At 38.8% G+C, this 22,475-nt stretch overlaps 1 protein-coding gene across 9 annotated transcripts in view; it reads left to right on the top strand.

The window, feature by feature from the left end:
- Positions 1-22,475, top strand: part of septin9b (septin 9b) — an 82,806-nt gene that overhangs the window by 41,978 nt on the left and 18,353 nt on the right. For 4 of the 9 annotated variants that reach the window (XM_078946310.1, XM_023955394.2, XM_023955395.2 and 1 more), the window contains one exon: positions 21,934-22,119. In XM_078946310.1, coding sequence (XP_078802436.1) covers positions 21,934-22,119 — 186 coding nt within the window. Of the gene's footprint in view, positions 1-6,176; positions 6,353-10,869; positions 12,355-21,365; positions 21,501-21,933; positions 22,120-22,475 lie in introns of those variants that run through there. The other 5 variants (XM_023955396.2, XM_023955399.2, XM_023955401.2 and 2 more) reach the window with 5 other exon arrangements.

Raw genomic sequence — 22,475 nt, 5'->3', positions numbered from 1 at the left:
TGCACATAAAACCCAAAGAAAAGTTGATTAAATGACAAAAAATCATCCCCTCAATCTGCATTTTAAAGCTAAGGATTAAAATGTGGGACTCAAAGTAGCATCAACACGAAGTTTTTGTACCTAAAAAAGATGCAAAAGAGGCTGATCATGTAAGTAAATTTCAATGTCTGTCCACATAGATTTAGAGAACAAAAAGGACTGTAAATTACCTGAAGCCTAAAATTTCACTGCATATTTGGAGACAGCATTTAGAGCTGAGAGCAAAACACCCGTCAGATTCAGATATGAAGGAAAAAAACTAGAAGTTCTTACATATGGATGAGTCCCTAAAAGAAGCTGTCCAACCTGGTAATTTAGATCTTACTGATAAGTCCAAGGTTTAATCTCCAGTAAAAAAAAAAAAAAAAGACTCCAGAAGAACTTTTTTAGGTTACGTTTTCTGCTATCGCTTTCCTGAATTAAAACTGAGTAGCAGCAAAACACAAAACACTCAATGTGAAGCTGTTAATTTCATCGATAAGTGACTGGATATGAAGCCTGTACAAATATTTGAGAAACTAAATATTTTCAAAAGTTAACAACTTTAATGTTCTCCAGTTGTAAAACTCTGCAGCTATTGATTTGTAGAGAGCGATACAACCTATGATTTAGCTTTTATTTTCAAGTATTTCATTACTTGACGGCTTCAAATATAAAGAAAAAAACAAAACAAAGCTTGTTAAAATAAAATTGAAGTTTACAGTGCTGAAACAAATTTGACTTTTGTCCCAAGTCAAAAATGCTGATTTTTATTTTTTAATATTTATTCAATTGTTGTGGTTTTTTAAAACTTTTTAATATTTTCGCATTGTTTCTTCCGACCACTGTTCTTTTTTTCCTGTCAATGATTTTTGCACTTTACACTATTTGTGACCTGATTAAAGGGGGAATTTAGCCAAATTGGGTTGAATATGGTTTCTGTAATGGTTTAAAAAACAGGCTAAACTCTGCCCCGTATAGACTGACAGACCAGTTTAACCCACAATTGCTTAGAAGAAGCTCAAAGAACACCAAAGGGAGTCAAAGGCCTTGACCTGCCCTTTAAATGACTCAATTCTCGTTCCAATAGAGATTCTTAAGGATGTGCAGGAACAAGCCTGATCCATAAAAACCCAATAAATCCTAAGTTTCCACCACTTAAGATCTGTATTCAGACTCGTAGTGACAGCCGAGAATCATTTTTCAGTGCTGTGACAGGAACTGACGGCATGAGTTAATTACAAGCACACAGTGACACAGAAAATCTGGCACATCTTTAAACCAGGAGTGGCTTTTGATGGTTAACTGTCTAAATCTTCCTCTTACTGGTTTCTGAGTTATGCACAGAAGAAGCAGAAGACGTGCAGAACAACTGTCCCACATATCATCTTGGAGATGGCAGGATTAAATAAACATCAATCCAGATGCCTTTTGTGACCATTTGTCCTTGCAGAAAAACTGTTCCAGCTTCTTTTTATATTGCAAACTAGTGGCAGAAAGATTTGTAAATGAAAAGAGTGAGAAAACAAGTGTTCTCATTAGTATGAATGCTTGACAGACAGATTAGAGCTTGGAGACAGAGAGTTGCTTTCATGTTTGGACTAAAGACGGACTTCCTCCCTTTTCACAAGAGCTTGACAGTGGAGGGTTGAGTCAACAGAGCAGATAGGACACATAAATTGTGTCCTTATCACTAGGGTGATGGGACCACTGGGTTATCACTGAAATCAGTTTCAGTGAGTCCGTTTGGTGGATGCCCCGCTGTTATAACGATGAGGGAGAAAAATGTGTAAAACATCAGAGATGGATTTGGGTTATCAGCTTCATTGGTTTTGCAGCAGTGACTAATGTGGAGAGGAAATCACAGTTATGGCTAGAGCTGTTTGTGAAGAACAAATGTGTACGTAAAGGGACCCCTTTCATGTAACGCCGCCATTGTCAAGTCTTCCTGTCATTATGATGTAGAACAAAGCAGAGATTCCCATTTGAACCAAGGAGAAGCTTCATGAAGATTTGTCATATTTTTCATTTTGGCTTGAAGAGCAAGTAAAATCATTAGTCTTTAATTGCCACTGACCATCCAAGAATGGGAATGGAGGGTTATTAGTTTCTTCATCTACGGGAAAAAGAGGAACGCACACTTTCCTTATCTTAGATGTTTTCTTTTTTGTCTTTTTCTTTGTTGCTCATTAACACGCACATACACACAGACATACACGCATACGCGAACCCTCAGGCAGAGGCCTATACGGGGTCAATCCTCTCCCAGCGTAATTACTCTGGTCTGATCCCAGACCATTACTCAGTGTGACCTCTCGGCTAATTACCCCGAAAAAAATATTCAGAGGCTAAGAGATTTTTGTCTACATGCATGTGAGGAGAAGCATCACACTTCAATGTTAAAAGTAACCTTTATATTCATCTCTGATTACAGGTTAAAAAGTAATTTTAGTCAGAGAACACAGGTTTCAATTCATTTAAACATTAAAACCAATCGGGTAATGCTTCTTAGGGCCCCTTCCCATTACACTGCTTTGATTTGGACCTCTGAGGGTGTCCTGTGGCGTTTGGCACCCGGGTGCTGCCTTGTGGGATTACATGGTGGCTTGTTCTGGCGCATCTTGTAGATGTTGTACTGAATTAGGATCTGGAGAGCAGGTCAGTGCCTTGGCGGTCCTGCTGTGAGGGGTAACTGCGGCAGTCAGGGCCATGCCGTCACCATGTGGAAACGTTTAGGTTAGACTTACGATTTCCCAGCAGAACACTGCATTGTTGGGAGATGACCGACATGATTCACTTTACCTGTCAGCGGTTTCTGGAACAGGAGCTCAACAAAATAAAACTTGGAAGTTGTTGATATTTAATATACTCTGACCATTTTTTTTTTTTCACGTTCATGAGCTCAGCCTTTCATGAGGTCAAAGGGGATGAGACTGTTGTGCCTCAAGAAGCTGCTGCTCCTTCTGCAGTGGAGCAAAAACTAAAGCAATGAGCTGCCATGTTTCTTTCAAATCAGTGAGCTTTTCATCTGTTACATCTATCTTCTGGTCTAAAATGTCCTGCAGTGATAAAACAGACTTCTCATAACAGCTTTCACTGTTATTGCGTCTTTCTTACACGCCACTAGGAGGCAGTATGTGACAGATGAAAGCTACTTCCAAGGACTGTCAGCTTAGTTAGACAGAGTTTTTGCCAAATATTGTTTACAAAGATTTAATATGGTTAAGGGAAAAAACATATAATGACTCCAGGGGGCAGAAAAAAGAAATAAATCAGTGTGGAAATGTCATCTTTTCTGTGATTAAAGGTTTCAGCACTCCTTAAATCAATGTGATAGTTATTTACAAAACTCTTTAAAGTGTGCAGACACAGACAAGACTTCAGATGAAACACTAAAGAACATCATTCTGACGTGAAGGAGTGGATCTCACTAATGGGAAAAGGGGGCAGCCCTTGGTTTTTGTCATAAAAGCACACACAAAGACTTCCCCTGCCTGCCAGATATGGACTTTCGGAAGTTGAAGTTTACTTTGAGCATCTGGGGGAAGTCAATGGTTAAAGAAGTTTCCCACCACTGCAGAAAGACCTTTGTCCTTTTCAGTCATTATCCGAAATCCCCAAACTGCAGGAGTCAAACCCCTCCCCCCTCTTCATTCAGCTTCTTGGGCTTACTACCAAACCCAACATTAGTCCCCGAAATGTCTTTTGCAATGTCATCAAAACATAACACATTATAGGACATGAACCACCAGTGTGTACAAGATAAGCTAAGATAATGTTTATTCAGTTGACTTTTATCATCGTATATCTAATTATTTTTGCACAAATCAGTTTTTTGTCCCTGCTTCCCTCAAACGTTTTGCTAGACATTATACTGTTTACATCCAAGATGTCTTTAACTTAACTATTAGTTGTTTTTAATTTTTTAAAGTGTATTTTTAGTGGTATTTAATGAAGCTATACAAGGTATACCAATAAAGTTTTATTACCTCCCATTATTAAATGTTTTTTTTTGAAAACAAAAAGACCTTTAAAAATAATTGATTCATAAAAATTTGGACTTCTCCTAATGCAGAGAATCTGAAGTTTAAAGTGAGTTAAAGGTTTAACAAATGATGCAAACTATGTCTAGCCAGGTGTTTCCCAACATTATCTGCCAATTAAGTTGTGACTGTTTGTTGATTGAGACTAAACACACTGAAAAAGTGATTGTGGAGTGTGTGTAAATTTTATCTGTATGTGTAGAAAGACAGATGGTCTACTGAGTCACATTCCTGCCATCTGCTGAAACAGTAGTTGTTAGACAGAAGGGGTTCATGTGTGAGGCGTTTACTTTCTTAAAGTGGAAAAAAGATCGGTTCAAAGCCTCAGGTTCTTTAATTCTACCTGAACTTAACGATGCAACAGCAAAAGGAGATTTGGTATTGAAGAAACTCTCAATTCAGTGATTGCCATTGTTGACATGGTTTGTGCTCTTTCTAATGATGAACCTAACTTTTCCCAACTCGTGGATTAGTGTAACAGCAAGTAATATCAAATTACTGAAATTAAACCTGAGCACTTAAAGAAAAAAACTTTAAAAATGAAACAAAAATCGCCTTTTGAATTGTAAAAGCGTTCCAGATGATCTTTTGATTATGCTTATGCCATTTTTAGCCAAAATCCAAAAACCTGTGTTGCTTTCTAGGAACATTGTTTCTGCAGAGCAGCAATTGTCCATCAGATATTTTCCTCTGAGTTGAGGATGCTTGCACGTAGTTAACTGCAAGAGAGACAAAAATATTATGTTCTCGTGGCATTTTCAGATAATGGAGGACATAAATAAATTAGGCTTTAATTTGCATTTCTGAAAATGTCGGTATTATATGTAAATCAAAAGCAGAGGAAAAAATGCCATTTGAACAAGATTGTAGCTTTGACATAGAAGCTACGATGGGCGGGCCACAAGCTCCTTGCTCTGTTCCATTCTGATGCATCCACTTGCAGATGGATAGATTCATGTACGTCTTTTTTTGCTTCGTCCGAGCTGACATCTGGCTCAGAATTGTACAGTTGGACAGCTCCAATAATGTTCACTATTTTTGTTCTAAGCTCTATTGTGTTGCATGAAAGACTGTCATAATTCCAGGTACAAACTGCAATTATTAATTTCTCCCTTATGAGCAACTTTTGAATGGTTGGTACTTCCGTGTTTTGAAATGCACGCTACCATATGTCACAAAAAAATCAGTCTCTGATTGATCAAAGTTCAACTGGTTCAACTTCGAAAGCAGGTCAATGGCGGAAATAGTGGAAACCCGTAACGTGCATGTACGCGCGTTTACATAGACTTTTCATTAAAAGTGCCCGCCATTTCCAAGCCCAGAGTGAACGTAGCATGAGGCAAATTTCTCATGAACTGTTGCTAAGCAATGTGTCTGTCACTCTGCGGACCCTATGTCTGAGAAATCAACAATTGTTTTGATTTTGGCTAAAAAATGCAAAATCACAATTAAAAGAAAACTGAACTCTTTTACAATAGATTAAAAGATGATTGGGGAGAGACTTTAAATAAAAAAAGACACCACCAGAAGAACTAGATTCTTTATCAATAACTTTAATTAATTATTTTACATTATATCTAAATACATTTTGAGCTCTAACTTTTGTCTGATCAAAGGTGGTTCAGTAGAGCTTAGGAGGAACTCGGGGTGAACTTTCACCTTCAGTCTGTATGGTGTGAAGGAGTCGGTGAGTTTACACAGAAGACCACACATCAAGATCACTCCAAAGAAATGCGACAGATGGATAAAGAATTCATGACTAAAGGGAAAAAGGCCAATTAAACCTAACAGGAGTTCAGTGAAAGGATGGCTCATGGTTCTAAAAACAGTTTCTTAATTGAGACTTTCCTGGTCTCTGTAATTTAGTGACTTTGGGGTATAATTAACATCAAAACTTGGTTGGATGTTTCGGGAAGACGTGAAGAAACTGCATAAATACTTTAGATCTTCTTCAGTTTTCCCTCTTTTTTACCTCAAGTTCATTCATCTACACTCCCAACGCCGTAGTGAGAGGGCCAGGGATTCCCATGGAATCACTCTGTTTATTGTTCATGGGGGAAAGCTTTGGCTCCGAAACGTCCTGAGATAGCCGTTGGTGTGCGTGCAAACTGGACAGTTATTTCGATTTGCTCTCCCTCGACTGCAGACCTGTGAAACTTACCAGAGCAGCTGGAATTCTTGTAAAAAAGCAGGAATTTTACTGGAAGCAGGAGACCGACGAAACAGTGAGAGGTCCACAGCAGATATGGCTTCTATTTGCAGCAACTGCAACCCTGAGGTTGACACCTTTTGTGAGTATCTATTTGGCCTTTGTGTACGCTTGGGATATAATTTATTTGTTTTACTTTTTAACTACATTGAAGTAAAGTGAATTTGGGTCTTCATCAACCAATCGTTAGGTCATATCATTGAGGCCATGCTGTGACAAATGTCCTCCTAGAGAGATTTATGGTGCGGGATTTAAACATTGTTTTCTTTGTTTTATACTTGTTTGGGACTGAATTGCACAAAAAAGACATTTACATACATTTTCTGGAACTGACTCAAACTTTTAACATGAACCATTTTAGATGTTCTGTCACTTTAGCTGAACTGTAGCATCACATGTAGACACCCTTCATAGGCAAACACTAGAAACTTTAGATGTGGTACCAGAAATGTTTACACCCTGTCAAATAAAACAACTAATTTGGTAAAATAAATTTTAAAAAAGCTGTTGGAGAAGCTCAGACACATCCATGAACTGATTCATTCAGCACAAATTGAGGGAGTTCTGCCAAACAGGAAGAAGCTGAGGCCTGGGGGGGCACTGTGGAGTGTCCTCACTCATCGCACATGCTGTCTCCATTTGTACCTTGGGAGACCAGAGCAAGCACAGCAGAAAACACAACAGGAAGTCTCTAACAGCCCATGCTATCTACCCTGTAGATATCCAAGTCAAGCCAGATGTTCTTCCTCTTTCCTTTGCTCTCTCAACCACCCCCATGCTTGTCTCCTCTTCCCTTTGCTTTATCTCTTTCTTCCTGTGCCCTCTTTCCCTTACATCCTTCCTTCTGCTGGCGTTCCTTGCCATCCCATCTCCTCTGCAGTAAAGGTTATGTCATTTGGGCTGTTAAGTCGCAGAGGTGACTCGCCTAATCAGTTCCTTATGTGCTCGGCACTGATTGTGTCGCCCTTCGCAATTAGCCCTGACCTTTGGGCCAATCACAGGTTCCCATCACGCATTATTAAGTTTTGTCTTAGACCTTTGGGATTTGATGAACTGATATTTTGAGCTGAATTAATCTTGAGTTTATTTTTAGAGAAAACGACTAAGGAATATTTAAGCAAATCTCAAAGTAAACATCTGATGTGTGAAAATGTATAAAACCGTCTGTAACGCTTTGCTATGAAATAAAGGGATGTCCTTATGCTCTTGCAACTATATTTCAATTTCAATTTCAATTTTATTTGTATAGCCCAAAATCACAACAACAGTCGTCTCGATGGGCTTCAGCTAATCTGGACCACTTTATAGAAAACTACTGGATCAAAAGTGCTATTTCATTCTGTTTTGATTGTAAGTAAACTTCTGAAAATTTAATTTTTTGTCTTTTTTACTACATATTTAAAGGCTCACTTGTTGTGGCATATTTCTCATGATGGATGACATGTATAAGCTTACACAAATTAACCTTAAAATAGCATTTCTGAGTATTTCTTTATTCCAATTGAATTGGGAGCAGATAAAATAGTGCAGTTTAGACTAAGCTTGTAGCAGTGACGTAGGTGCAACAGTCTGTGGGCCACAAGCTCCCTATTCCTCTCCATTCCGATGCATCCACTTGTAGACGAATAGATCCATGTACGTCTTCATTTTCCTCGTCCGAGCTGGAATCTGGCTCAAAACTGGAGTACTGATAGCTCCATTTTTGTTCCATATATTGTTGTTGTAATATCAGGTTGGGGTTGTGAGAGGCTGTAAGATAGCGGGATTGCGTGTTTGATTGTGCGATTGATTATGAGAAATGGAAGATGGCTTACTCTGCACCAACAGTTCTGCCCACAACTCAGAGGCAAACTGCCACTCTGTGTGTCCTTTTTTTTTTTTTCCGCTAAAAACAGAATAATCATAACTAAAAGAACACTGGGAACACTTTTACAATAGATTAAAAGGCGATTGGAGTGGGACTTAAAGAAAATAACATGAACGTACATGCAAATCTCCAAAGTATTTGAATGTGTATGTGTTTAGGGGATTTTCTTAAACTTATATGGATCACTAGTTTTTAAGAGTGTTAGTTCACTTACTTTGTCGATTTCTGAGAATTTGTTGGTTTTTTCTCTCTCTCTTTTTTTTTTAAATACAAGTATGATTTATAAGTCAGGCTCAAATACCTGTAAACAAAAAAAAAATAAAAATCACAAATCTTATGTTGAAAGACATGTTCAAAAAGCCTCCAGGAGGAACCATTGCTGATATTGTTTACACAGACACACATGTGGCACTTCTCCTATCTGGACTCAAAGCTGCTTTTTAGCCTTTTTCTGGTTTATCTGGCCAAACAGCTGACTTTTCGTTTGATCTTTGGTTCCCACCAGAGGAAATGGCAGTTTCAGCTGCTGGTCTGGTCTGTCGTGAGGTTAGCGGTGAAAACATTGTTCATTGCCTGGTGACAGCTTCATGGAAAATATTTTTCTTTGATTAAAAGACGCATACTGCAAAGGAGCCTTAGGCTTGTTTATCCCTCTGAAGAAGTTTGCCTTCATACAGGGGGGACAGTGAAAACATCAGGTCTTGTCTTGCTTGCTGTGAGATGTTTGGTATCCTGATTTCAAGAAAAACAAATGGAGGGAGGAAGGCTGTTCTATCTGATGAAACAACAAGTTACTGAAGATAAGTTGTAGATGAAGAACTGCTGCTCAAACGCAGGTCACAAGAAAAGGTTATGGTAAGCTGTTTTTGCATTGTAGGCTGGTGCTGTGGTGTTCTGGATCAGTTAAACCCACACTTACACTGCTCTAAGCAAAGCATGTTAGGATTTCATTAGTGGCTACTTCTCGCCTTAGCAGTTAAAATCAACCTGCATGTACGGTAGTTTTAAAAGTGTTACAATTAATATCAAACAGTGGCATAGCAATACCACAGCTCAGATCTAGGTTAAATACTGAGGAGCCAGTTCTAATTAGTTAAAATTGCTGGTATAGTAACTAAAAAATCAGCAGCAACTTAAAAGCAATTGGGAAAATATCACTTCTAGTTCAAGTTTTTATTTTTTGTTTACTTAAAAAATGTGTTGCTAAAAATGTTTTCTAAAACAAGCACCACTAAAGTAGAGTTCCAGGGATCTTCAATGATTTTAAAACCGGTTTCATTTGTTTTGTTGCCAGAATTGAATGTATGTTATGTCACTGAGTCAGACGTTATGTTAAATTTTTATGAAGTCCTTCTTTTGAGGAAATTAGTTAACGAGATTTAGGAATGACGATTTATGTCTTACAAATTTACTTTGGTTACCAAATAAGTTATAGTTATGTTAAAAAATCATTGGCATGGATCGGAAGACACAGAGGCCTTTGCAGGTATTTTCTGAAGTATAAATTGCCCCAGAGTATATGTCGCAGGAGCCAAAAATTGCATTATGAATAAGAAAAAAACAAATATAAGTCGCACTTTTAAGAGGAAAGTCCAACACAAATGAACAAATTCACCAAGCCCAGCGTAATTTCGCGATTCAAACTTCAAATTTGATTTGAGAACAATCCGATTCTTTGTGTTGGACGGCGCTTCTTCTTCTGCGTTGCTGTCAGCAGCAAATACTGACACATGCATCTACAACGCCCTCTAGTGGTTGCTAGTGGGAAACAACTGCTAAAGGGTAACTGCTTGTTAGTGGGAAAATAATGACTATACAAGCCTATTTATGTTGTAAAAAAAATAAAAACAAATCCCAAATAAGTCCCTACAGACTGTAAGTCGCCCCCCTGGCCAATCTATAAAAAAAAAACGCAGTTTATACTCTTGTTAATACTAAAATGGAGCCACACATTCACAATCTGAATCTTGTCTGCAATATTTTTCTTTTTACTTAGGCTAAATTTCTCCATTGAAGAGGAAGAATGTTTTTATTTGGGTAACAGAAATGGCATTGTTGCTATAGTTTACCTTTTTTTCATTGAAATACATCTTTCTGTTTGCTTTCAACTGTTTCAAATTTCTCATAGTGCAGATTAAGCAGTTGGAAATTGTTGTTTTGAGGGCAGCATTGCTTAAAAATATTGAATGCTACTTGACACTAGTGTTTGTTGTTTTTGATTAGTTTAGGAGAACAGTCTTCTTGTGTTTCCAGTTTTTTTGCTGTGCTAATCTAACAGCTGAGCATTTTGAGCATCACACTTATAGGAAAATAATCATCTCTCAATTCCTTAACTAGTGTGGAATATAACTCAGAACCTATAGACATCAATAATTTTTTAAAGAGTTTGATAAAGCTATATTCAAGTAGTCTAAAGAGCGTTTTTGTTTGCTCCTTTTAGACTTGATTCCTTGGGGCCTATTTGTCAAGTTTCTGTTTGACTGATAGTACGACTGCTGTTTCCAGCTAGTCACGTGAAGGTAGTAAAATTTACCAACTAGCGCTGATTCCATTTTTTTCCTTGCACAATACTTTGCTTTAAAACAGAAAAGCATTAGTCATGGGTCAGCGATAGCTTGGGGACAGTGGCACATATCTTAGTGTGTCTGTGGGTGGGAAGGAGATGACTAACTCTTCTCTGTGTCCACACACACACACACACACATATAATTTAACACCCTCCTCCATGAGCTAAAGCAGTGGGGGGCGTGGGGGCAGATGGGACACTCAAGGGGAAAGGAGCAGGAGAATCATATTTAAGATAATCAGAGGAGCAGAGTAAAAAAAAAAACAGATTTTTGATTTTATTTTGTCAGCCAACTCTTTCCTCTGCGACTTTGGTCAACATCAGATATCACCAAATCTCCACTGACTTTCTCTGAATGAGGGGTGTGACTGCTGAATGCCTTCCAAGCCACTTGGGAGGATGGTCACGTGATCCCTTGGTGGGCGTGGTTAGAGGAGCAGCAGCCCAGCCTCACCAGCTGGAGCTGTGATTGAGAGAGGAAGAGAGTGGGAGAAGAAGTAGAAATAGTGGGAGAGGAAAGGGTTGGGTGAGTTCTTCAATCTTAATGCTTTCTGTGTGCTTTTCTGTCTTGGAGTAAAAGTTGGGAGTTATTTGAGGGAAAAGAGGGAAAAGAAGGAGGTGTAAAGGAGAGGTGGAGGGAGAAACAGTTAAGCAAAGGAGAATTTGGTTTGTTTTCAGTGTAAGTTTGCCAGGTGTCTCACCTTTTAGAGAGCATTCGATTCTGAGGTGCAGAATCCAGATTTGGCTTGTTTTTGTGTAGAAAACCCTGGTATGAGGGTCTTAAATCTCTTCGTTTCTTTCCTCATTGTTCAGCCATTGTGGAGAGTTTGGGGGGTCAGACATTCCCGTTCTCCCCCCTCTTTCTCAACTTTCCTCCTCCCCTCTCCTCATCTTTCTCCCCTTCCCTCCCATTGTCTCTTTAACGCATGTCTCGATGGTCATTTTTGAAAAATGGTTTCGACCAATCACAGTTTATCCTTTTAAGTAACACGTGGATCCCAGAAGTGCAGCTTTGTTGGTAGCCTCAGCTCTCATCACATCTCACTGAGGATCAGCCTCTGTTTGAAGCGGTGTAATGAATTATCTGCACCAGCAGAGCCAAGCTGCTTCAGTGCCATTTAGGAAATGTGTCTTCCTGTGAAAAAGTTGTTCAAATTGAAAGGTTTTACAGGCAAACCAATGTTCTTCACAAGCTACATTGCCTAAATTTGAGAAATTCTTGAACTTGTTCTCTTTAGAAGAAGTTAGGTTGTGCTTTTGAAAATGTTATCCCATGTTTTTGGTGTGTCACATGAGTTACTTTAATCCAGTTTGTGGTCCTCTTCCTCACTGTTGCACACTACATTCAAAAGCCCCTGTCAAGTTTTACCAAACACAAAAAGCAGGAATTTATCTTGTTCACTTTGCAAACTGGCAGAGTTTTGGAGAATGTTATTTATTAAAGGTTCAGCCTGGTCTCAACAGTTGCCATGTTACCATGACAACATGACATGTTTAGTTTGATGCATTAGATGAACTAACTTGACATTTAAACGACTGATCCTGACTGCCAATATTTGCTCAACCCAGAGACTAATTTACAGGTTAAAGTCACTCAGCTGCCTGGGTCCTGATAAAACCTGATTCAATCAGCGGTGGAAAAAACTTTAAGGTAAACTCTTTACTGTCAGCCGCTTAAATACCCACTCAGATGAAAGTTGTGTTTTTAACATGTTCTGGTGGTACTTTTTTTTATTTTTAGGACGCATTTAAAGAAAATGAAGCTTAAATTTTAAATTAAGTTTCATTTTTAAGTGTTTCTATCCAAATCGTTGTGAATCCGGAGCAGTTGAACAAATGCTGTTTTGAAAAAGGCTGTAGCTGTAATGTAGAAGCTACTAAAGAAAACCACAAGCTCTCTGCTCCAGTCTATTAATGCATCCACTTGTTGACAAATAAATCCATGTACATCCTTGTTTTCCTCATCTAAACTGGTATTTGAATCATAACTGTAAAGCTGGATGGCTCCGATATTGCTCCCCATTTTTGTTGTACCGGTAATGTTAGGTTAGTGTTGTGAGAGGCTGTAAGCTAGCAGGAGAGCATGTAAACACATGGATGATGGGAAATTGGGGCAGGCTTAGTCTGTGCCCACAACTCAAAGGTGAATTTCTAATGAAATTAGAAATGCTGAAACTATGTCCTAGAAAATTTTACATTTTTTTTTAAATTTTGGCTAAAAATTGCATGATCCTAATTAAACAAACAATGGGAACGCTTTTCAAAAACTGATTGGAGTTAGACTTTAAAATAAATCCATGGGTTTCCGTTTTCTTGCACGATTCAAAGTCCTAATCATTTTCTCACTTCTGACCTGTTTAGTCCTGTTATTATAGAGATTTGAGGAGGGTTTGCTTCCCTTTGGACATTAGACTTTAAGTGTTTTTGGAGCAAAGCATTTGCCTGCAGGCAGACGAGCTGAGGTTGAGGAGAGGTGTGAACATGTTCAACAATAAACATGACTGAGCAAACCATTCTCCACACACGTTAGTCACTCCTGGAAAGACTCAAAAAAGACGAAATATCTCTAACCTTTCTTTGCTGTGAGAGTCACAAGCTAGAAAATGTGGATTTCTTTTGTTAAATGTGATGCACATCTGTGGCCCCTCTGTTTGACTCGTTGGCTGCCTCTGGAGACATTTTCTGCTCCACATGTATGTCATGGCTGGGAGGAAATGAGACATGTCATGTCCTTTTAGAGGTGACAGTTTGATGGGGTGCCATCGCTGGGGGAGAGCTGGCAGATCGTCACAATTTGTGACGGTCTGCTCCACATCTCTGTGGCAGAATAACAAAGTAAATATGGGTCATTGATCCGTTTGGGATTTAGGGAATGTGACTGCAGAAAAATACATGTTCTCTGAGAAGACAACATGAACTCTTAACCTTGAATATATCATTTAATTAAGACAGCTAAACTGGTGGAAAAACAGATGTGTAAATGGGTCATTTTAAACAGATTTGCCTTTGTTTCTGCTTACAACTTTAGCAACACACTTGCTGGGGGCAGGTTCAGCAGAACATGGGCTCTTTATGAAAAGAAAAGGCTTCTGTAGGACAGCAGGCTTACTTGGCGGCATGTTCTATAATGTGAATATAGGAATGGGAACTGTTTTCAATGAGATGAGTCACACTTCCTGTTCCCTCACATGTAAAACTGTTAAATATTGAACAGAAGGAAGTGCTTGTTTGCTAGATTTAGTGACTGGTTGGCCCTTTACTAGTTCCCCTGCTTCATCCATTAGCTGGTTTTGCGGTGGCAACTTCCTTGTTTCTCCTCCATGTTTTTCTTGTAGAAGGACGTGAGTTAAATGTAGTTGAGTTTAGTTAGTTTCGTCTCTGGCTGCTGCCCTTACCTCTGTGACCTCTCCTCTTTTTGTAGCCTCTCATTCTTTCAGGCTGTGGGTGGTGTTTTGAGACGGGTCATTATCTATTCTCCCCGACGTTTCTGAGCGAAAGGTTGCTTTTGAATGCTGAGGGGCACCATCTGCTTTGCTCCCCATTAAGCCAGGAGTTGCATTCTCCAGAGGCCAACTCAAATGACACGACTGAGGGATGAGTCTGCCAGCAGCATTTTTCCAACCCCCGTTTTGTAGTGCGAGACTCACAAGAAAATATGTGAAATGTACGGTGTACGTCAAAAATGTGCCATAATCTATGGGAGCCGTCATGAGATTTATTGTTGGGTTTGCCGTTTGTCATTTGGAAGAAATTTGCGATTTTCTTCTGCACTTAGCGTCGCAAACCCTCAGCCCTTTAAGCACCAACATGAACTTTAATGTATGTCCAAGAGCAGAACGCTCATTTCATTCAAAACCATTCAGACTATTCTCCCAAAAAACACATATCTTGGAAAAATTTAAGGTAATAAGAAAGTTCAGTAACATGAAAACATGGGCGGGGCCAAACATTTTATTGGGGGTGGTGGCGCAGGAGACTTTGGGAGGGGGCAAAAGAGAACAGCAGAGTGGAAGGCTATTATTAATAAATGATTAAAAAAAAATACAAATATCAAACAGTTACATTAACGTTATCAATATTAGAACAGCACTTCTTTCAGCTGAGATGCTAAGACTAATGTAAAGCAGTGGCAATAAAACAACAAGGAGGTTGTGTTTTGACATTATTGTGATCATAATAACCCATTACATCTTTTTGCAATGAAGGTTAATAGTCAATAACAAATAAGGATATATTTTGGTGAATATTACATTTTTGTGAATTAACATACCTGTTTTGTATTTAAAAAAAAAAAGGTTAGTTAATGATAGATCTGCTTGTTCTTGCTAAGTTTGCTGCATTTGTCTTTAGCAGACACGCCTGTTTATAGATTTATTCCAAAATCTATTTTTCTTTTAAATGTGGCTTTGTCAGAGTAAAAGCAGTTTATTGTTAATTTCTTTTTTGGTCTTGTTGTCTTGTACTGAGCCTTTTTTTGTTTTTGTTTGAAAAGGGCGGTTTAGAGGAAAATCAGATTATCTCTTTGTTGGTGCTTATTTACATCAGCAATAGAAAACTCACACTTAACCCCAGAACCGTATTTTGTCTCCAAATGAAGCTCTTTTTTTTCCCCGCTGCATGCTTATTTAGACAAACACCAACTCATGCCGACTCACTTATTGCTCAGCAGTCTATCTGTAAGCAAACAAAGCCCCGCGGCTCTGTCTCTGTCCCTAGAAAAAAAAAAAAAAAAGTTGCAGTGATTCTCAAGATGGCGCTCCAAAGTCCTGGGATCTTTTATTTTGACCACCAGATCTGGTCAATAATTAAAATCACGGCAAGATATTGAAGAAATTTAATAGAAATATAAAAGTAATGCAATTTCCAGTTTTAAAAAGGAGTGATTTCTGAAGCACTGACTGTTGTTTGGCTACTGTTGAAGTTGCATCATACACATTTAGAAAAAAAAAGGTTTCAGTTGTCTGGTAAAATGTAACTACAGACAGAGGTGCGGCGCTTTGTTTATTCATCAGTTTGTCATTAGATTTTTCTAATGACCCACTCCAAAGGAAATCATGTTTTTGGTGTTTTAAACATGTTCTTGCAGCATTGTTTTCCCATGATTGAGGACATGTATAAGGAAAATTAAGCTTGGCATTGCGTTTCTGAGTATTTCTATATTTAAGTATTTGTGAATCTGGAACAGACAAAAGATGCAGTTTAAAATGAAGCTTGTTTGTGACATAGAAAGTACACTGGGTGGGGCAAGGGCTCCCTGCTTTGTTCCACAGCACAACAGAGAGGGGAAGAGGGGCGGGGTTGCTCTGTGCCACCATTCCCACCCACAACTCGGAGGTGAATTTCTAACAAACCCCCGCCGCTCTGCAGAAACTGTCCTAGAAAACAGCACAGCTTTTCTGATTTTGGCTAAAAACAGCAAAATCCTAATTCAATGACCACTGGAACCGCTTTTAATATAAATTTAAAAGATGATTTGAGTGGGTCTTTAACCTTAAACTAAACTAATTGCTGGTTAGCTAATTTGCTGATGGCAGGTTATTTGGCTGACAATGGGGTAAGAAAGACCCAATTTGACTAACTGCTAATTTAGTAAGTTAAATGACACATTTGTTTCTTCCTTTCTCTGTTGTACCAGTAACCACAGAGTATTTATTGTTCTTGGACCAAAGATTAAGTTCATTCCTAAGTAATGATCAACCAACTGGTAGTTACTGTTGTGTTCTCACTTAAACAAATGTTTCTGCAGCCTTTTGTTAAGAGTTACTTGTAAAAGCAGTAGTGGGAAGCAGCCATTGGAAGACTTTGTTTTGCATGATTTGAGAGCACAACTGCAAGCAGACAAACCTCAGAGCTAAAGCACTAAGAGGAATCAGATGTGTGCGGCTGTTGCCGTGAATCACAACCTGGATCTCTGCCGCATTGTAAGTTGTCATGCTATTACTCACATCCAACTTATCAGGAGAACAGCTATAACTGCTGGTCTCTGCTTTTGTTATTCTGGCTGCCATTTCATCCACAATCACTGTAACAATTGTCTGATTATTAATGGGTACAGATAATTTTTTTTTTTTTAGGTCTTTAAAAGGTTTATTTTTCTGGGAATGGGGCTGATTGGCAGGATTACACACACAAAAAACAGACAAAAACAACACAACTTTTTCCAGTTGGTGTTCAGTATTGGGACAGGGGAAGGTATACCAAAACTGTGGGCAGAAATGATAGAAACGAAAAAAGATAACATTTTGTCTAAATAAGATGATCCTCTTTAATTATTTTCTGACGGTACCCATATAACAGGCCCATAAAGTGAAAAGAGGAAAATAAATGACAGGTTCTCATCCCAAACTCTAGTGACACACTCATGACTGTCAGTCAACTGTGTGTCTGCCTTTCTCCGCCTGGACTTTCCATCCACCTCCAGACAGAAGCATAAAACGTCATTATCTCTTCATCCTGAGGGGGAGTCGCCAAAGACCAGCTGGGCTTGTCATCATTTCCAGTTTAGTGAAAAAAAACAGAACAAAAGCAATTTAAATGGCTCCCAGTTTGATGTTTCCAACTCACGACAATCTTTTATTTTTTTTATGTGCCACAACCCACCGAGACAACCGCCAATACCAGAGTTTGAATGAAAGAAATGACAAATGATTAAGGATGACTTTTAGATCACTTTACTAAAACGTTTAGGTCAAACACAAAGGTGGTTTACCTGCTGGTAATAACTACATCTGTCAGCTAATAAATTAAAGACCCAACAGGTACTTGAACAAGATAACAGTCATATGCAGACATCTGTTTTACTTCTATGATGGCAACAATCTGTTTTTTTAGCACACTAACCAGATTTTGCGCAATGGTAGACATAGACTGACAAGTGGTATCTTTATTATTCTTAAAGGAAATTATTTTATTCAACAACACTCTTAAGTTAATTAAAAATACAATAACACAATAAAAAATTGAAAAATTAAAATGTGTGGGTTTTGTATGCATTTTATACATATACATATTTTATATATATTTTGTACTTCATTTGTCAACATTTTAACAGCATTCATATTTTGTTTTTTGCCTGCTAAATGTTAGCGTTTCTGTGTTCGGCATCAAATGTTTTCCAATCATTTCAGGCAGGGCCAAAAATAACAGTAACTGGCTTTTGTGGATCAATGGGAGCACAGCATCTATGGTTTCACTAGTCTCTATTGCAACACAATGATGGGTTTGTTTTTGATGGCCGCCTGATCAAGTTTCAGTCAGGTTTTACTAAGCATGAGGTTGGATGTGATCTGCTTGGTGGTACTTTGATGAAGGCCTTGTGAGCAGACCGTTGGCTTGTTGATGGGGAATGTGGGTCAAGTTTTTTCCTTTAATACAACAGAAAGGTTTATATGATTGAAAGGGAAGACTGTGTGCAAGTTGTACACCTGGGTTAAATTTTAAATCCATGGTTGAAAGTGGGTTTTGAGCCTGAAACATTGGTTAAGATCTGTCAACTGAATTTTCGTGTGACTGTCAAAGAAAATAATAAAAAGTCCCATTATAGTTGAAATAGAGAAAATATAAAGACGCCACTTTAATTATTGTTGGGCTTCAAAAAGAATAGACCCAGTATATTAAGGTGAAAACCTTTTGAAGTTAAACTGCATGTTTATACTTTTGTTTTTCAAATATGTGAATTATTATAGTGCAGGATACTCATTCAGAAGTTTAGCTTTACTCCATGAAAGACTAGTTAAGATAACTTTGAATGAACATGTTGCTTTCTGGAAGAACAATAATGGTAAATGGCCTATGCTTATATAGAACCTTTCTACCTTCCTTGAAAGGCCCAAAGCGCTTTGCATTCACAGGCCTATTCACCCATTCACACACTGATGGTGGCTCCGCTGCCAAACACTGGCGCCAACCTTCCACCAGAGGCACGGTGGGGTTCAATGTCTTGCCCAAGGACAATTCCACAAATGAGCGAAATCAAACCTGCAATCTTCTGATCAGAGGTCGACAACCGTACCACTGCACCATGGTCCCCCCAATGACAAAATGAGTCCAAGAATTCATGATCAGATTCTAAATTTTGACCACATCTGCATCGTGCCCACATTTAAATGACAGCACATAGTCGTATTATGGTCCAATTAACCAAAATTCTGTTTAGCTTTGCCTAAATGCCAGCTAATGTTTTCAGCTCATGTTACTTCACTGTACATGCTGTATTTATAAACCTTCGACACGCCTTCATTTACTGGAATTAGATGATAAATCGCCTTATCATGTTATAATGATTATAATAAAATTATGGAAAAAAATGTTAGTGGATTAGTTTGGTCTCTAACCTGAATGAAGTTTCCTAAACAGGAAACATTTTCTTCTAACTTAAAGCCAGACACAAAACACGATTTTCTATTGTCTTTATGTGAATAGTTAAATGTGATAAATAAAGGCATGAGACTTGACTTTATGTTTTGCACAAATCCACAAAGTAGCCCTTTTTCAAGTCAAAATAGAGCCAGCAGAAAGTGAGCTAAGCCTGCTAACTGTTAAGATTTGCATCGGTTGGAACACAAGGAAGTGTGCCAACAGTTGGTTCTGGTCCAAATCCCCCATCCCAGTGTGGGAGGGAGCATTCCATGCATTTTAGCAGCCAAATTTCAAAACCTTTTAGAAAGGAACTCAATGTTTGGCAAAAAAACCAACAAAAAAACTTTTTCTTATGACTCAGCTCCTTTCTGGAACAAATAGTAAACTAATTATGATCAAGAGCAAGCTAAGCACATTGTCCAAACTTGATTGAGTCTGTATAATAATAAACGGACGCTGAATATACTTCCGCTGAAGTATGAACAGAAATGCTGTGGTTTGTTTTCTTGAAACTCTTGGTGACAAACAGGAAACCAAGCAACTGCCGGATGAAGCCCCCAAAAGAAACAAATGACTGACGGACAAACCTACAATAATGTCTAATTCCACCAACAGAACTCATCTTTTTGCCGTGTTAGGCAGACGCACTTTTCTTTGAAAGTGATCCTTTTGAAGGGATCTGTCCGTTCATGCAAAGAAACAATCTGAACTCATTTATTCTGCAAAGCTAATCTTATGAAGTCAGCTTTGTTTTGAAGTGGTGCTTTTGTGTGCCACGAGGCGAATAAAAAAGCTCTTTTTTTTCTTTTTTAATCGACGTTTCAAAGGCAAAATGAGTCATCCGACCTAGCTAGTGTTTTTATCTTTCAGTGCGAGCAGCTTCCAATAGTGCACCTGTTTAGTACAGTTTCCCATGTCTGCTTCACATGTCTAACACTTTGTCGCGCTTGGATGCAGCTGCTGAATTTGTCTCACTGAGGAGCCGTTTGGATTAAACGGCTGAGGCAGCCAGCTCTCCTCCTGGCTTTCACTTTTGTGAGAATTTCTGGGACCTGTAGTTTGCTATAACAGTGTTTTTTTGTGTTCAGATTGAGAAGACAAACGCTTCTGAAAGAAGCTTTTTTTACACTACACGAGAAAGGGAAGGAAATGTTAGAGCAGCAGGGAAGTTGTCACAACATCTGTGTTCTGACAAATGTGTGGCTGGTGTGGGTCCAGGGATGTGAACCCCCAAAGGTACCAAAGCTGCAGACCTGCATCCTTCATCTCTCACAGGTTTTTAGCATCTTTCAGTCTGTTATACTGGACAAACCTTTCTAGATAAATGGATGTAAATACCTTAGACATTTCACATCCAATACACGACAGCTCTGTCCTGCAGTCCTTGAAGACAACGTTGGTGCTCTAAATCATTCTGAATGTTCTTTAAAGATCATTGAAAATTGTAGTTTTGGCGTTTTTGAAATGTCCTTGTGGCCTTTCTCTCATGATGGAGGACATATTTAAAGCTCAAAATGGCTTTTAAATTGTTATGAATTAAGAGCCTATGATGAAAATGCAGTTAGACTAAGCTTGTAGCAGTGACGTAGGTGCAACAGCCTGTGGGCCTCAAGCTCCCTATTCCTCTCTATTCCGATGCATCCACTTGTAGACGACTAGATCCATGTACATCTTTGTTTTCCTTGTCCGATCTGACATCTGGCTCAAAACTGTATGGCTGGATGGCTCCAATATCGCTCGAAAATTAGGCTGGGGTTGTGATAGGCTGTGGGCTAGTGGGAGTGATACAAAACCAACTGAACTGTAAAAGCTGAATTATTAGGATTTATGAAAAAGGTGGGAATGGTTGTCGTCTTAAAGAAGTTTAAGGATGGTGAAGTTTAGGTATTTGGGTGTGAATATTAAAGGTGGGCTGGGATTGTGATGTCGCTGGATATTTATGTGATTTCTGGGGGAGGTACAGCAGTAAGCAGTGATGGGACACATGAAAGAATCATGCTGTTTTACAAAGGAGTCACTTAACTCTAATTTTAAAAAATAGCTGCAGAACATTAGCGCCAACATTTAGACCCATTTCAACCATGTTTTCGTTGGAATGCTACACATAATCAATTTAGTTTTTGGTACGTATTTTCACATTAAATGTTCTTCTGATGCCGTCGCAGCAAACCAAACCGATCAGATCTGCAGTTAAGTGTGTTCAGGTGCTTGCCTGCGGTTTGTCTGTAAGCTGCAAAGCTCTCGCAAACGCAGCCATTGGGTTCTGTCACAACACAGGAAGTGTTGCCTCTTCCTCCCACTTTCAGATGGTTGAAGCTTCTGCTGCAAACACACGCTCACACGGTGGCTTCAGCTGAGCTGTGTTCTAGTGTGCTTTGCTGCAGCGTTGCTTTGGCTTGCAGCTTTCATCTGCTAACAACAAATCCTCCTGAAGGTGAGGTAAGCTGCCATTTGCACTTGGCTGCTGCTTTGACTCCCAACAAGTTCTGCCTGTTTTGCTTTGGTTTGTTTCTCATTTCATATCACAAGAAAAATCAGCATAGCGGCATTGTTCCTGTCAGGCTTCCAACTTATATGGTTGTTTTTTTGAAAAGTTTCCAAACGTGTGCAGAAATGAGGGTAGTAACATTTGTCAATGCCACAGACATTTGCCTTAAAAGGATTTGAAAACTGCCACTCTAATTTCAGACTTGATGCAGTGCAGGCTCACGTAAATGTCGTTTTGAGTCCTGAATGCAGTTCTCAAATAGGAGCTGTTGGGGTTTTATAACACGACTCAAAGTTCCTTTACTTTCTATTTCCTGTTGAAATTGTTTTGCTCAGCAGTTTAGTATCCGTTTCTTTACATTATACGTTCTTCGTGTCCCCTCAGGGTCAGAGGTGAGCCTGAGCCACAGCAACATGTCCGAGTCCGCCAAGCCTCACCCTCCCAGCTCTCAAGCCAAGGGGGAGAAGAGCCATGCAGGTGAATTTGGCTACGTGGGCATCGATGCCATCCTGGAGCAGATGAGGAGGAAGGCCATGAAGCAAGGCTTTGAGCTAAACATCATGGTTGTGGGTAAGCTGGGAATGCAATCATTCAAGCAAAAGCACAAGTCCAATCAAAGACAAATATTCCAACCAAGAATGTTTGTCAAATTGAAAGTAAAAAAAAGCTGGTAAAACTTGATATAAGACACTATTCTTTGACATACTATTTCACTGAGATAGAATGACTGTTAAAATATGTTATTTTCTTCTTAAATCAATTAATTTTTTAATTTAAGATTTAGTTTTGCAGTGTTCCATTAACTACATGAAGATGATTTCTGTTCTCTTCTGTTCTGTAATAATGGTTAAAGGGGTTTTTCTTAGTTTCCTCGTGTTGCATTTGGATTAAACTGTTTTCAGATCCGAACTGACTTGACTGCATCC

Source organism: Oryzias latipes, chromosome 1 (genome assembly GCF_053564925.1).
Source record: "Oryzias latipes strain Hd-rR chromosome 1, Olatipes_Hd-rR_3.1".
Classification (NCBI taxonomy): domain Eukaryota; kingdom Metazoa; phylum Chordata; class Actinopteri; order Beloniformes; family Adrianichthyidae; genus Oryzias; species Oryzias latipes.
This window is presented reverse-complemented; position numbering and strand designations above follow the sequence as displayed.